General features: G+C 40.9%; 1 protein-coding gene across 1 annotated transcript in view; it reads right to left on the bottom strand.

Moving 5' to 3' along the window:
* The window catches only part of GPC5 (glypican 5), a gene marked incomplete at both ends in the record, with an annotated part of 1,421,492 nt that extends 1,408,360 nt beyond the window's left edge, over window positions 1-13,132 (bottom strand). The window contains one exon of the mRNA XM_080916837.1: window positions 12,970-13,132. Coding sequence (XP_080772963.1) covers window positions 12,970-13,132 — 163 coding nt within the window. The remainder of the gene's footprint in view (window positions 1-12,969) is intronic.
* Window positions 13,133-17,637: the final 4,505 nt, after the last annotated feature.

The raw sequence follows: 17,637 nt of genomic DNA, 5'->3' as shown, positions 1-17,637 counted from the left end.
ACAATGTTGATCCTTCCAAACCATAAGATCTTTCCATTTTCTGAGATTTTCTGAGATTTCCTTCTTTAGCGGTTTAAAGTTCTTGTCATACAGGTCATTCACTTGCTTAGTTAGAGTCACGCCAAGGTATTTCATATTTTTGTGACTATTGTGAAGGGTATCTTTTCCCTAATTTCTTTCTCTACCTGTTTGTCCTTTGAGTAAAGGAAGGCTACTGATTTGTTTGAGTTAATTACATATCCAGCCACTTTGCTGAACTTGTTTATCAGATGTAGAAGGTTTCTGTTGGAATTTTTGGCATCACATAAGTACACTATCATGTATTCTGCAAATAGTGATGTTTTTACTTCTTACTTTCCAATTTGTATCCCTTTGTTTTCCTTTTGCTGTCTAATTGCTCCAGCCAGGACTTCCAGAACTATGTTGACTAGGTAGGGGGAGAGTGGGCAGCCTTGTCGAGGCCCTGAATTTAGTGGGATTGCTTCAAGTTTCACACCGTTAGGTTTGATGTTGGCTGTTGGTTTCCTGTATATTGCTTTTATTATGTTTAGGTATGGGCCTTGGATTCCTGTTCTTTCCAAGACTTTTAAAATGAAAGGGTGTTGAAATTTGTCAATTGCTTTCTCAGCATCTAGTGAGATGACCATGTGATTTTGATCTTTGAGTTTGTTTATATGGTGGATTACATTGATGGATTTCCTTATATTAAACCATCCCTGCATCCCAGTGATGAAGCCTACTTGGTCATGGTGAATGATCGTTTTGATGTGTTCTTAGACTCGGTTTGCAAGGATTTTGTTGAGTATTTTTCATCAATGCTCATAAGAGAGATTGTTCTAAAGTTCTCTTTCCTTGTAGGGTCTTTGTGTGGTTTAGGAACGAGGGTTATTTTAGCCTCAAAAATATGAGTTAGGTAGTGTTCCATCTGATTCTATTTTGTGGAATAGTATGGAAAGTATTGGTATTATGTCGTCAATGAATGTCTGATAAAATTCTGCACTGAACCCACATGTACCTGGGCTTTTTTTTTTGGTTGGGAGATTTTGATGATTGCTTCTATTTCTTTAGGTGTTATGGGATTATTTAGATGGTTTGCCTGGTCCTGGTTTAACTTTAGTATCTGGTAACTGTCTAGGAATTCATCCATTTCCTCCAAATTTTCCAGCTTTGTTGAGTATAGCCTTGTGTAGTAGGATCTGATGATTTCTTGAATTCCTCAGTTTCATTAATTATGTCTCCACTTTCATTTCTGATTTTGTTAATTTGGATACTCTCTCTTTGCCCTCTAGTTAGTCTGGCTAAGGGTTTATCAATCTTGTTAATTTTCTCAAAGAACCAGCTCTTGGTTTTGTTGATTCTTTGAATGGTTCTTTTTTTTTCTATTTGGTCAATTTCTGCCCTAAGTTTGATTCCTAAGTTTGATTATTTCTTGCTGTCTACTCCTCTTGGGTGTATCTGCTTCCAATTGTTCTAGAGCTTTCAACTGTGTTGTCATGTTGTTAATATATGCTCTCTCCAGTTTGTTTTTGGAAGCACTCAGAGCTATGACTTTTCCTCTCAGTACTGCTTTTATTGCATCCCATAGGTTTGGGTATGTTTTGTTTTCATTTTTAATTCTAGAAAATCTTTAGTTTCTTTCTATATTTCTTCATTGAACCTGCTATTGTTTAATAGAGCATGGTTTGGTTTCCATATTCATATGGGCTTTTTGTTGTTTTTGTTGTTATTAAAGACCAGGCTAAGACCAAGGTGATTCGAAAGGATGCATGGGAGTATTTCAATCTTCTTATATCTATTGAGGCTCATTTTGTGACCAATTATGTGGTCAATTTTCGAGAAGGTGCTGTGAGGTGCTGAGAAGGTGTATGTTTTTGTTTTAGGATGATATTTTCTATAGATATCTATTAATTCCAGTTGGTTTATAACCTCTGCTAGTTTTATTGTGTCCTTGTTCAGTTTCTGATTGTCGGATCTGTCCATTGGTGACAGTGGGGTATTCTTTTCTGATGCCAAGAAGTGCTTGCTGACAGGAACCTAATATGGGTGTCTCCTGAGAGGCTCTGCCAGAGCCTTACTGATACAGAGGAGGATGCTCACAGCCAACCATCAGACTGAGCAGAAGACCCCAATGAAGGAGCAAGAAAAGAACTGAAGGAACTCAAAGGGTTTGTAACCCCATGGGAAGAACAACAATATCAACCATCTGATCTCCCAGAGTTCCCAGGCAGTAAAGCCTCAGACTCTTGATTCAAATAGCAAATGGCCTCTGTAGAGATTTTCAAAGTCCCTCCACTGCCGGCACTGCCCTTCATGTTCTTTATCTGCTAAGCTCCTACAGAACAGCACATTAACCTCTCAACACTCAATGGCTTTTCTAGCCAAAAGTTCCAACACCCTATACAATCCTCCCCAAAATAACATGGTTAGGTCTATCAGAGCAATACCTCACAACTGATACCAATTTCTGTCCCAGCTAGAATTTCTATAGCTGAGGCAAACACCCTTAACCAAAAACAAGCTGAGGAGGGTAGGAATTTTGGGGCTTATACTTCTGCAACATAGTCCATTACTGAAGGAAGTCTGGGACAGGAACTCAAAGGGGCAGGAATCTGGAGGTGGGCACAAATAGAAAGCTATGGAGGGGTCCTGCTTATTAGCTCAATCTGTTTGACTTATTCAACCTACACCTAGCACCATCAGCCCAGGGATGGTCCTCACCCACCAATTACTATTAAAAAAAAAAAAAAAAAAAGCCTAAGTCCCATCTAACAAAGGCATTTTCTCTATTGAAACTCCCTCCTGTCCAATGACTCTAGCTTGTGTCAAGTAGACATGAAAATAGCCAGCACAAGGAGCATGGTTAGCAGTCTGAATAAGATGCCAGTCACTGGGACCTGGCTCCTGCCCCCAATTCCAGCAGACTAGCTGATAGATGCGGCATAAACCAGTTAAAAGGATAAGTGCATGAGTCCCTGCCAGGTGGCTGAACTGCAGTACTCCATCCTTCCTCCAACTGCTCAGGGGTGGGCCAAATCAGTTAGAAGAACAGAAACCACCTGCTGCACCAAACGCCAAGCAAGTAGCCAGAAGTCAAGGACCCAACCTGATAAGAGACTCCCTAGTGGGTCAGAGGTCAAGCAAACTGCCAGAAATTGAGGCCACAAAGCACAGAAGACAAAGAGGAAACAGAAACTAAGGTACAACAAACACAAACTCGGAAATCAGCACTGAGGTATATAATCATCTGAAACTAATATACCTTAAATGCTAGTGTGCAAACACAATCAATAAAAGCCAAGGCAATATGGCACCACTAGAGAGCCCAGATATCCTATGACAGCAAGACCTGGGTATTCTAATGTAGCTGAATAACAAGAAAACAGCCTTAAAACTAGCTTTATAAAAAATGACAGAGATCTTTAAGGAGTAAATAAAAATTTATTAAAGAAATAAGGAAAAAGACGAAGGCAAAAACAAAAACAAAGTGGAGAAAATCAATAAATTCCTTAAAGAATGCCAAGAAAGACAAAGACAAAATGAACCAAGGGTGAAGAAAACATTTCATGACCTGAAAATTGAAATAGAAGCAATAAAGAAAATGTAAACAGGGAAATTTGGAAATGGAAAATTGAGGCAAATTATCACCAACATAACAGAAGAGATGGAAGAGAGAATCTCAAGGGTTGAAGGGATGATAGAAGAAATAAATTCATAGGTCGAAAAAAGTGTCAATTAAAAACTTCCTGGCACAAAACATTTAGGATATCTGGGACACTACGGACAGACCAAACCTATAAAAAATAAGTAGAAGATTCCCAGCTCAAAAACCCAGAAAATATTTTGAACAAAATTGTATTTTCTTCTATAAAAACAGAGATGTCTATAAACATAGAAGAAATTTAGAGAATACCAAATGGATTGGATCTGAAAAGAAAACCCACAGAATCAACCAATCTGAACCCATAGGGGCTCACGGAGACTGAACCAACAACCATGGGGCTGACCTAGGCCCTCTGTACATAAGTTACAAATGTGTAGTTTGCTCTTCTTGTGGGACTCCTAACAGTGGACGCAGGATCTGTCTCTGACTCTGTTGTCTGCCTCTGTTACCCTTTCCCCTACTGGATCACTTTGTTGAGCCTTAACAGAAGTAGTCCTAATCTTACTGCAACTTGACACACTAAAGTTGGTTGACAACCATCAAGGCCAGCCCTTGTTTGAAGAGAAATGGAGAGAAGTGGGTGGATAAGGGAGATAAGGGGAGGGACTTGGAAGAGACGAGGGAGGTAAAGCTTTAGTCAGGATGTAAAATAAATAAAATTCAAAGAAAAAAAATGGTATCAATCACCTGCCTCCTTCATGGTTCTAGAGGGTCTTCTAAGAAGGCAGTTAGTTACAGTATAAGAGGAAAAGTCTAAGCTTTCTGATTTTCCCCAAATTTTACACTGGGCCTAAGTCATCCTGCTCTACCCTGGGATGATAACACTGCTCTGCCTGGTTAAATCACAGCACAGAAGACAAACATTCTTAAAGAAAAATCAGGCCATTCCGTTATGCAGACAGGCAGTGAAAATGTACAATGCCCATTCACTTATCCCTACGACAGGCAAGTGAGAAAGGCAACAACAGGAAACTGTAGGAGACAAACTGGAAAGAAGAGCAGGAATTACAGACAGCTCCGAAAGCAAATGTGGGAACTCAAGCTTTTATAAACCCTGGGGGATGCCGATGGCTGTCTTCAGCTCTCTAGCAAACAACTCCAGATTGGTAACGCTACCTCGCACATATTTTCTGGGAAAACCTACTCCCCCCATTCAACGTATACTTGTCGTTGGTGATAGCGATGGAAATTTTATAAGAATCAGCTTCCTGCAAATGTTTAATTTGGAAACCAGAGAACAACTTTAGTTCCTATTTTTTGTTAGAAGCTGCACAGCTGTATTTCTGACAGATACAGAAGGCTACTCTGCAGTAGGAAAAAAAATAAACCTTAATCCATGTAGAGGGGTTAGTTTTATGGACTGGGACCTGACGTCAATAAAAGGAGAAATCGAGAGGAGTGTCAGCATTCATTTCTCTGTGCATCACAAGTGCAGACCCAAGGAGACCAGCAGTCTCAGGCCTCTGCCTCCTTGATCTCCCTTCTGTGACAAAGGCTACTTCAAACTACAGGACAAAGTAAACTCATCCTTTCTTAAGTTGATTTTGAACCAACAACAGTAACTAATACTGAATGTCTTAGCCAGCGTTTCTATTGCTGTGATGAAACACCATGACCAAAGCAACCTTGGGCAGAAAAGGTTTGTTCAACTTACACTTCCGCATCACTGCTAGTTATTGGAAGTCAGAACAGAAACGCAAGCATAGCAGGAACCTGGTGGCAGGAGGGGTGCAGAGGTCATGGAGGGGTGATGCTTACTGGCTTGCTCAGCTTGTTTACTTATACAATCCAGGAAAACCAAAACAGGGAAACAGGGATGGAAACAACTACATTAGATTTGGGCCATTCCTCATCAACACAGTACTCAAAGCCACCAGGGAAGAAAAGCAACCTGTATAGTGTATGTGTGTGTGTGTGTGTGTGTGTGTGTGTGTGTGTGTGTGTGTGTAAGAAAGCAAACCATCTCAGAGACATTGAGTCATTTGCTAAATGTCGCATATCTACTAAATGGAATGGCGAAACTAAGCCATTTCAGAACTATAAATTCATTTCTCTGCACTATAACACGTGACAAATTGTAATAATATGCCTGGTTTTCCCATTTATTTATCCCCAAACAACATTGTAATGCTTTGTCAGACTTATTTTTTTCTCATTATGACTACAAGACATTTATATACATGAATTAAATACTAAATATTTAATGACCTGGAGCTTTATTGCACCAGTGAACTTCAAGAGAGGAAAAAGAAAACTTAGTTTTGTCTTTTCGAACTAAAGCTCTTAGCTGCTCAGGCATAGACCCACGCAGGTACACCAGATACACAGCACCTAACGAAACTCATCGATTTCTCTGCTGTCAATTTTTTCACTGCCCTGTGAGTCTCAAGGTGTTCGTTCTATTTCCTTTACCTTTTAAGTTGATCAAAACACTTTTTTTAAAAAGAAAAAATGACTTGTTTTTTTTTTTCCCCATGTTTTTAAAAATCCAGCGTAAAATGTATTCTGACCCTGAGAAGAATGAACTATTAATCTCTCCCTTTTATTGACCTACTTCAGTTTCAGCTCATTAAACACAGACATCTCAATAATCAAAAGAAAACGAGTCTAACCTTACTGAATAACAGAGCTACTCAGAAAGCAAATAAATCTCAACTGGCAATTTAATATTGACAGCCTTCCACAAAAAGAATCTCTATGTGATGAGCAGGACATCTCGGTGTAATTTTTCCCTGTGTTTCCTTTCATCAATTCAGGCACAGTCTTGCTGTGTTTTCACGTCAACTCTCTTCTCCGATTTTATCCATTCCTAACATGTGAAAAATGAAAAGGCAGAACAGTAACTCTAAGGACACGGTTCCAGAGATCAATTATATTGCTTATCCAGAATTACGGAAACTAGGGTAAATTTTACTAGAACACTGAAGGAAAAGAAATAGTAACTCAAAGTCCTTATCCTAATGAGTAATGAATATTTGCTCATGTGGAGCTGAAGGAATGGTTTAGTCGTTAGGAGCACTAACTGCTATTCCAAGGTCCTGAGTTCAACTCCCAGCAAAGACAGGGTGGCTCACAACCATCTGTAATGGGATTGATGCTCCCTTCTGGTGTGTCTGAAGTCAACTATAGTGTACTCCTATAAATAAAATAAATAATTTTTAAATGCAGTCATGTAATTAAAATTTTTAATCATGTTCTGAAGAATGTGTACTAACTTCTAGATCATGACTATTTTTAAACTATAAGTGAAGAGCTGAGTCATGTCAAAATATTCAAGTGCATTTCATTAGCACTAACACAAATTCTTCTCTTTAGAGAAATTTTTCATGCTTCTTATACCCAAAACCAATCATGACACTACTTCACATAGGCAGAAATAATTTTCCAAAGTTTCACTGAAAAGATGTCATAAAGAAGTGATACATCTACATGTCTATCAGTCAATAGATTAATGGAAATAATTTGGTATGGATTTGCAATGGGATACATATGTGGCTAGAGCCATGGGTCCCTCTATGTGTACTCTGTGGTTGGTGGATTAGTCCCTGGGAGCTCTGGAGGGTCTGGTTGGTTGATATTGCTATTCTTCCTATGCATTTGCAAACACCTTCAGCTCCTTCAATTCTTCCTCTAACTTTTCAATTGGGGACCCAGTGCACAGTCCAATGGTTGGCTGTGAGCATTCTCCTCTTTATTTGTCTTGCTCTGCCACAGCCTCTCAGGAGACAGCTATGTCTGGCTTATGTCAGCATGTACTTCTTGGCATCAGCAATAGTGTCTGAGTTTGATGGCTGTATATAAGATGGGGCAGTGTCTGGATGGCCTTTTCTTCAGTCTCTGCTCCTGTCTAAAGAAAGTGTGGAGCAAAGTACATTTAATATTCATCTCTGTACTATAAATAATGCTCCATCTCCAAGGAATTCAATGCCCTCTTCTGGCCTATTCTGGCACAATTTCAAATACAAGTGTGCACACAGAGACATACACACAAACATATATATACATATATATGTATATATATACACCCATATATATGTGTGTGTGTCTGCTTATGTGCATGTATATACATACACATATACATATAGATACACAAACATATATATTACATATAATATAATTTAATATTATATATGGAAATATATATAACATGCTATGTATTAGGCATATTTTATTGGCTATTTTATTTATTTACATTTCAAATGTTATCCCCTTTCCTGGTTTCCCCTCTGGAAACCCCACTCCTGCCTCCTTGTCCTGACATTCCCCTACACTGGGGCATCAAGCCTTCACAGGACAAAGGGCCTCTCCTCCCATTGATGCCAAACAATGCCATCCTCTGCTACATATGAGGCTGTTATATAGATGGGTATACACATACACTCTCTCTCTCTCTCTCTCTCTCTCTCTCTCTCTCTCTCTCTCTCTCTCTCTCTCTCTCTCTCGAGCACATACACAAATTCCTCTTTTAAAAAAATTGGAGAGGAACCGCTCTTGTCTCTAGATAACAACAACCAGATATAAAGTTCTGAGTCCCCAAAGAGCTGCCATATAATAGGCCTAGAGGTTTCTTTGTTGTTGTTGTTGTTTTTAATGCTTTTCTAAGACTTAATTATTTAATGTATATAGATGTTTTGTCTACACGTACATCTGTGAACCAGAAGAAGGCATCAGATGCCATAGGGCCACAATTACAGACATCTGTGAACTGCAGTGTGGGTGCTGGGATTTGAACCTCTGGAGGAGCAGGCAGTACTCTCAACCACTGAGCCATCTTCTCCAAACGGAAAACCTAGGGATTTCTAAAACTCTGCAACTTGGAGATGTTAGTTAAGTTTGTGCCGTATGCCAATCATGAAATTGGAAATGGATAGAACTAAGTTTCTTAGAGCTCTATTTAAAGCAACTATGTGTCTAAAACTTTCAGATGTGCCCTGCTGGGACTTTCTGCAATTCCCTTCTCTTCTGTGAAGAAAACAAAGATGAATTTCCATCTCACAGCCATGTATTCAATGTAAAACTTATAACATAAATATAGATAGCAGGGTCTTAGATATCAGTGCTCAAAACTTCCTTCTGTCATTTAAGAATCAGGGAGACTGAGAAGATATACCAACACACTGCTTTCAGCTTAACTAAACAAAATGTTGTAACCCTTATTTTGTGCCAAGCCCTGGTCTGTGCACCAGACAGCACTCAAAATACAAAGTACAAACCGGGTCTGACCTCAAACCAAAAGCAAATGCATGGCGAGTGTTGGAACTTCAGTGTGGTGCCAAGTGTGCATTAAAGTACACACAGGATCCTTCTGAATGTGGACTCTTGTGAGACAGTGCAGACTGGTCCCAGACTGATGGCACTGCCCCAGTCAGTATGTTTTCTATTTCCATTATGCAAACTCATGGTAACAAATACAGAGTTGAAAGAAAGGAAGTGTGTAGTAAGTGCCATGTTTCAAAAGAGTAAAAGGCATCCTGCAGTAACACCTGGTACAATCGAGTGTAGTGCGTGTTGATTTGAGCTGAAATGTGAAGATTGAAAATAAGTCAGCTATTCATATTCTCTCTCTCTCTCTCTCTCTCTCTCTCTCTCTATCTATCTATCTATCTATCTATCTATCTCTATCTCTATCTATCTCTCTATCTATCTCTCTCTATATGTCTATCTCTTTCTCCTCAACTATGTTGATTCCCATTCAAACTAACTACTGCTGTGACTTAGCTGAAGAGCAAAGTCACAGAACTCTAGTTAGAAATATACACATACTACACACACGATGGGGCAACAAACCCACATTTCAAAAATTCTTTTATTAATCATTCTATTAGTTTAAATCTCAAATGATATCCCACTTGTGGAATCCACAACCCCCCCACCCTGAAACCTCCCTCTCCTCCCTCCCCTTTGCCTCTATGAGGGTGCTTCCCCCACCCACCCTCTCCCACTCTACTCCAGCAACCCCCTACACTGTGGCATCAAACTCCACAGGACCAAGGGCCTCCCCTCCCACTGATGTCACACAAGGCCCAAGCAGATATAACACAGGGTCTGAGAATAGAAGAAGTGCCTCTTAGTCCATCCTGAAGCCATCTGCAGGGAAGGCAGGGGTGGGGTGGGATGATCTCTTTGCCTCTGTTGGTGAAGTGTGTAGGCTTCAATGTCTGCCCACAACCACCTAAACTGTCTCAAAAAGAGGCTCAAGTCAACTAGGTTACTGAAGCCTGCATTGGAGTTCCTTTAGCCAGAAACCCAAATAAAATTCTTAATCTTTGCAACTTGGTTGTCTCAGCTATTTTAATTTTTTGTAGTCATGAATAGCTGACTTACCTTCTACAAACTTTGCTACCAAGTGTACGTGTAGGATAGACAAACACCTATTAAAATCAGTTACATACTAATTATCTGCTAGTTAGTTTTAAATGAAATCCTAAACCATCCTCTAAAAGGAGGAATGTGCATGGGAATAAATCATTATCTTCCCTCCCCAATGAGTAAAATAAAATAAAAGCCTCTTTAATGATGCCCCCACTAATAGTCCTTCCCTCAACAAAATAAACAAGAGCAAAGGGCTCCTTGACTACCACTTAGGAAATAAAGCCAGAATACAGGCAGATCTGTAATTCTGATCACATTTGCGCCTTCTCTCCTTTTTACATTTCTCATCCAAACATCCTTAGGAGCTCAATGGGCTTAGAGGAATTGGAGCAGTGCAGAGAACAAAGGCGGAGGGAATTTGGGGGAACCGTTTAAACGGTTGTCCATGAGATTTTAATAATTTCAAACTCAGATATGATCTTTTGGGAGATATAATCATCTCAAGGAACTGCAGAAAGTTATTCTATCTTCTTTATATTACCAAATCGGCATTTGAGCTAGACACCTAAGGAACTACTGACTGTGGATAAGAAACTAAAAACTAAACTCAGAAAAAACAAATAATAAATTAAATGTATTAGTTTTACCCAATGGAAGGCCTTGTATTATGTACGTAATTTTTTAAATGCATTACTTGTATTCTCATGTGAAAGGGAGAACGTGTATATTATGTGTAAACTGACCTGAGATGGGTGAGGGTTTTAGCAAACTAGGTAACCACTGACTGATTTTATTATGTTTACTACTATAAATATAGTTATAAAATATAACTGCATTATGTAAGTATAAGAATAAAATATCTATTGAACATAAGTTATATTGACTTATGAGATTGGGGTTGAAAATTGAAAATAGGATTTTTTAAAAGCAGGAAAGAAAGCAAGATGAATCAATGTCAAAACATCTTAATATTTTGCTGAATTATTCAAATCAAAGAATGACATAAATATCAGTATTATATCAAATTTTACATAAGTGATTCTATTGGGTTAGTCAAAATCAGCATAATACTTTCATGTGACTTTTTTAATGAAAATATCCAAGCAATATAGCACTTTTTTCAGGAGACTTTCTTTCACACCACTGATGTCTGTCTATAAGAGTGCTGGACTGCTTTAGTGGGAGCTACTCTGATCTTTCATCACCTTAAGCCACAGATAAAAGAAGTGTTTTCCATAGAACAACAACCCTGAATGACTTTTTTAAAAAAGGAGAATGCCTGCCCTGCCCTTAGGGTGTGCTCTCTGTTCCAAATGCAAACAATGACAACTATTAGCTTTCCTGGGGAGTAGAGTTTTAGTAGCACCTTAGCTTAGCATCATAGTAAAAGGCTGTCTTGGTGATCAAATGCTCTAGAATGTTCCTCCTCAACGGAGATGACATACACAAGGGGGTAGAAAAAAAACTCAAGCCCTTTTTGGACTGTGTTGTCTTCAGCAGGGGTTTGTACACTGAGATGAGAGAAGGAATTAGAATCAAACCCATACTGAGGAACTGTCAACTACAGCCGAAGCTGTGGCATTCAGGTGACACGGACCCATAATATATGTGAGGGTTTTACATCTCAATACCCACTGCACACAAACCAATTAGTTTCATAAGCAGTTAAGTGAGATGTATTTCTCAATGAAATAAGTACATGCTATGAAGGTTTGTGGGGTGTGTGTGGGCATGTGTGTGTGTGTGTGTGTGTGTGTGTGTATGTGTGTGCATGTGTTTGCCCTAAGCTGGAAGTATGAACGATGTGTATCAAGTATGAAAAGAGTGTCTAGTGTAATGAATAGGTACACCAATAAATGTTGCTGTAATTAAAAGTGGTCATGTAAGTGCTGGCTGGTGGCCTTTATGTGCCCAGACACTGGGGAAGGATGATAAGAATTTAGTTAACTAGCAGAAAGGCAATCAAGCAAATATGCTACCACTGGGGAGTGCTAGCAGCAAGCCTCCTCGAATTGGAAAAAGGATGTTTTTGGTACTCAGTCATTCTTTGCAAATTCCTTGTTCATCAGACACCCTCCTCAAATCCGTCCCTCTCTGTTGACTTCAACAACAGCTAGCGGTACTCCACTATGACCTAACTTAGCTCCAGACACTGTGTTGACTCCCTAACACATCTTCTCTTCCAGCTAGAATGAGTACTGTCCTCCCACCAGCAGCTAAGAATTAGAGTGGAGGATAGGGGACAGGAGGTGGATGCAGGCAGAGGGGCTTATAGGACGCATGGTCTCGAGCCACCACATTAATTGCATCGTTCCCTGTGAGTCTAAGGTTTACCTCATCCATGCTCAGTGCCCCCCAAACACAGGGTTTGATTGCCTGTTGCCCTGTAGCTTTTCAGGCTTGAAACTACTTTGCAGGTCTGGGAGACACACTGAGCCGCTCGGATTTCTGGAGGAAGGCTTGGTGTCTTGGTGCAGAGGGGCAGCTAAAGGTCATTCTGAGTGCACTGTGTCCAGTGCTCTTTACAGATAACATCGACTGTATCTCATCCGGCAAAGGACTACACAAAGGTGTGTTATTTTACCAACATATTTGCGGCAATCAACACAATTTCTCTGAGGTTGTGAGGAAACAGTAAAACCAGGACCCCTGGTGACATTCCCTGTGGGAACAGATCCTGGAGTTGCTACTCAGCAACAAACCTTTACTAGTCCTTCCAACACATCACCAGAGAGCAAGGGAGCACCAGCGGGAAGCAAATGCTCCAGAGCTCTAAGGAACCCCAGATACAGTTAAGGAACCCCTTGAAGCTAAGCTACCCTACTCCTGTGAGCACACCAAGCATCTCCACAGGCCTCACCCCCTATTGACTTACTGGGGCAGGAGAACCAGAAGGGTCGTTATCTCACCAAGGACCATCTCTGGATGCCCGGGAGAGCTAGTCGCAAGCCCAGAGTGGAGCCCGGTACATTGCCGGACCGACCAGCAGCTCTTACCTGCCCGCGGCGCCTCCGGCAGCCCCTTGACAGCTCCCCCAAGCCGCCACTGGAAAAGTTTCCGAACTTCTTCGCAGCTCTCCACGCCCTCGCTTCGGGTAGATCCAAGAAGAGCCAGGAGAAGGAGACAGAGCCAGCCCAAATGCCAGGTGCGGGTATCCATCCTCGGTGTTCGGGTCGCGCCCTCACCGCTGTGGTCCCCACTCTCCGGAGCACCCAGCATCGGTGGCGCTGGAGGAAGATGCGTGGCCGAGTCTGGAGAGGGTTCGATGCGCAGGCGGCCACGGGAAGACCACGAACGAACCGCGGCTTCACCTGCAAGAGCTCCCCTGAAGCCCTCAGGCTGAGATGCTGGACTTCTCCTGCCTTGCATCGCCGGGTTCCCAACCAGACCTGGACAAGTTAGCGCCGTGCAAGCCGAAATTCAAGCCGGGAAGAAACGAAGAACCGGCGAACATCCGGCAGCGGCCACTATCGCTGCAGCCGCCTGGGGCTCAGCTCGCAGCCACTAGCGACGGCTGTGTCAGCCTGAGGAGCTCCAGAGCCCCGCTGGCCAACCCCGAGAACAGGCCACGCCTCTAACCACACCCCCCAGCAAGCCGCCTGCTTCGCCCAAGCCCAGATCCTGTGGAGCACAGCAAGCGTCCTGTTAGCGACCTCAGAGAAGAACCAAATTAATGAAAGGAAACTGGTCTTCTTCCTCCGGTTCATTTCGGAAAGCATTCACCTGCTAAAACGAAAGTGTGAATAAAGAGGATCAGAGAAAGCAGGAGATGAAAAACATGAACTGGAAATAAAATGAAACATTTCTCTACAAAACAAGGTCCTCTGTGCATAGGAATCTGTATCCAAATTTCATGAAAGGGACCTGGCAAGTGGGAAAGGCAAAAGCTGGGTTTTGAGAGACCTAACAACACTTAGGTATCAAAGCAGCCTGACGCAGTTGTTTTAAACGCTTTATGCATTTAATTTTTTTTTAATTTATATGTTTTGTGCTTTCAGTGCTAGGAAGATTTTTCGAAACATTATGAATTTTCTGAAAGAATTTAGAATTCAGAGTCTCGATGGGAAGTTAGCACATTCTTTATACCTTGCTGACTTCCAGTTTTGTTTTTTTTTTTTTTTTTTTTTTTTTCTCTTTACAGCACAGTTCGTGTCTGCTTCGTACCTTTCTGAGCTTTGACTCATCTGAGGATTTGTGTTTTTAATATTTCTCAGAGTAACTAAGACAAAAGTGCTCAACGGAGATTCTCCCCGGGAAAATAGAAGCAACGAACATACTGGGCAATTATGAGCTGAAAAAGAAGGTTTGTCAAGTTCGAGTTTGCGAAAGGAAGGCAGCAGAAGCCTTGAAGCGCGATGCAGCCTGCAACTAACCCTGAGTGGCAAGCGCCTTCCTGGACAGAGCCACCAGGAGAGAGTACTTTTCAGAACAAAGAAGCTGTTTAAAAACGTTAGCAGAAGGAACTCTAAATATCTTAACCACTTTAAGAGAATTTCATCTTAATCTGAACCTTTGCCAAGACTCATGATGACTAGTTTCAGTCTTAGCTAAGTGTCCTGGGGCTTTCTAATGGCCCTTTGATATCAAAGGCAGCCCTGTCAGAAGAGACCACTTGCTATGGCTGGGACACTGTTTCAGAGTGAAATATGACCCACTTGGCTTTTGACATCCATTCCCCGAATACTAGTTTTCTCCTTCTTAGAAGTTTTCTCAGTAAATGAGAATAGACAACATTAGCCACCTTAGGTTCTAGACCTTCAAACAAAGTTTTACATATGTGTCCTAGAAAAAAAAAAAAAAAAAAACACTCATGACTCTTCTGCTCTGATGTGCCACCATGGAAAGGCTTTTTGGAGGCCAGCTACATCACTGAGGATAAACAAAAGCAGTCAGGCTCCTCTATAAAATTCTTCCATGCTAAACGATCTTCTAAGTGCTGTATGGATTTTTCTCCATTCAGTCTTTACAATGACCCTCTAAACTTCAAGTAAGTAGATAGGAATAGACATTCTGGATGGCTTTCCCAAGGCCACGGTGGGGGGGGGGGCAGGAGTCAAGTCAGGATGTCAAACTCTAGAACAAAATTTCCTTCATGCTTCATGATCCACCTAAGCACTTACTCAGTTACAACAAGTAAGACTAAAGGTTACTTATTAGTCCATCGGACTTTCTAAAATTAGAAAAATATATACATAGATATCTTCTAGACTCCCTCATATGTTAACCCAAAACTAACTTATAAATTTTCCCCCAAACCTCCTTATGCTCAGTAGAATCTCTCCCTGTTAGAGCTGGTCATCATACACCATTATAATTAAAAAGGGTCATTCTGTCCAGCCTGAACCCCTAACTGTAGTCTGTAAAACACATTCTCTAAAGAAGAAAATTTTAAATACAACTGAGACATATGAATGGTTCCAGTGCTAATATAGATTGGACAAGATGATATAAAGAGCTCTGCTAAGCTTAACTGGGATTATAGAGGCCTACAAGCAAGTTCTCAGCATCTTATACTTTCAGCAAAATATGTGGGAACGCATACGCAGAAATCGAATAGGCTCTAATGAGAAAGTAAGTATATTTAGCCTATAGAAACGGTCCACATTTATAGATAAATGACACATTTTTGCCGATATCCTTGTCACAGCAAATGAGATGACAATTGGCCCCTTTTCCTCATAGTCTTATGCCACACAAACAAATAGCTCAGCTTCTGATCTGAAAACATTCAAAACAAGTTCCTGTGGTCCAAGCAGAATACATTACCACCGTGCCTTTTATGTAGACATTCTTAGAGCAGTCCACACACACTTGACTGTAAGTTGTCTTTGGCTCAATTTACTCACAGATACTACAAATGAAGCAAGGGGAAATTTCAATACTTTGATATTTATAATGCCTCATTTTTGAGAGCTACGCAATCAGCACTTATTGAATATCTTTTGTGTAATAGTGCTTTGCTCTCAGACATCAATACCCTTAGATAGGAAAATCTTTAAAAGACCATAATTTAAAATACACATTGATGACCTTCTAAATGTGAAGTTTCCCTAGCATTTCTCAATAACTGTTTATGGTTTGTCAACACAAGACCTGGTAAAGAAAAATTAAAAAGTGCTGACACAGTGTAAGAGTAACGTGGTCTTGGTGTCATGATGGCAGAGTCTTCACTCTGAATTAGTCTTTAGGCCAAAATGCACTAGTGAATAGCTCACACTCTGTACTGGGTAATTTCAACTGTAACACGAGACAACATAAAATCACCAGAAACCGAAGTCATAACTGAGGAACTACCCAGATCTGATTGGCCCCTTGCACTTGAGGATGCTAGTCTTGATTGGTAATTAGCCCAGGCCATTGTGGGCATCACTGTTGCTAGGCAGGCAATCTTGTAAAAGTAAAGCAAGCCAGTTGAGAACCAAGCAGCAATTGTCCACATGTTCGTGCTCTCTGCTCTTGGCTGTGGCTTTAAGTTCTTGCTTTGACTTGCCTGCTGTAATGGATTATAACCTAGAATTGTGAACCAAATAAGCCCTTCCTTTCCTAAGCTGCTTTTTTGTCAGACATTTTATAATAGCACCATAAATAAAACTAAAAGCATGCAAAGTCAAACAAAACAGACAAAAACTAAAGCATGCTCACAGTCTGGTGAGGGTAGCCTCTATACCCAAGAAATAGTAATAGCTAACACTGACTATGAGCTTACAATTATTATCTCCTGTAAAAAACATTTCAGCAAGTCCATGACAGTAGCTATTTCTCTACTAACCAAAAGTAAAATGAAGAAAAGGAAGAAAGGAAGGGAGGAAGAAAGGAAAGGGGGAAGAGGGGAGGAGAAAGGGAGGAAACAAGAGCAAAAGAGAAAGATTTTTTTTAAACTAGCAAATTTCTAGAAGACACAAAAATTAATGAAGTCCAAATACAAGCCAAGCCAGTCAGAATAACTTCTCTGCCCCTTAACAACAACAGCCCTGTACTGCTGCTGAGCTGGACAGTGAACTAGGGAACGTGTCCCTTGTGTTCACCTCATGCATGAGCAGAGAAGCCTGGTGCCTGTTATCCTCTGTGAAAAGCCACATGTGCCTCTTTTCTATGATGTCCCTGGGTCCTAAAGAGTGTCTAGCTCTGGCCCAACAGCACCACACCTCCTTACAGATGGCCACAGCACGATGTCACCTCCCCCCAACTCCTACTTTCATTAAACTTTCAGGGATGAGAATTGGAACCACATTCTAATCATATTTAAGCCATACAAGTCCCCAAAGCTTAGCATAAGTTTTCTTCCTCATGCAGGAAGAAAAGATTCCTGTTGACTGATCCATTATAAGTTGGACCAATTATTTTATGTTATTTCTTCTTGAGATTCCTTTTATTATTATTTTATTTATTCACTTTATATCCTGATCACTGCTACATCCTTCATTCTCTTCCCTCCCTTTCACCTCTGAGAGAGTGGAGCACCCACCCACCCCCCACCCCGTTTTCCTCTAATCTGGTACATCAGGTCTCCTGGGGCTAGGCACATCCTCTCCCATTGAGGCCAACCAAAGCAGCCCATCTAAAAGAACATATCCCAAAGGTAGGCAATAGCTTCGAGGATAGTTCCTACTCCAGTTGTACTTGACCCACATGAAGACTAAGCTGCACATCTGCTACATATGTGC

Source organism: Micromys minutus (assembly GCF_963924665.1).
Source record: "Micromys minutus genome assembly, chromosome: 5".
Taxonomy (NCBI): domain Eukaryota; kingdom Metazoa; phylum Chordata; class Mammalia; order Rodentia; family Muridae; genus Micromys; species Micromys minutus.
Note: the sequence above shows the minus strand (reverse complement) of the source record. Positions and strands in the feature narration are given on the sequence as shown.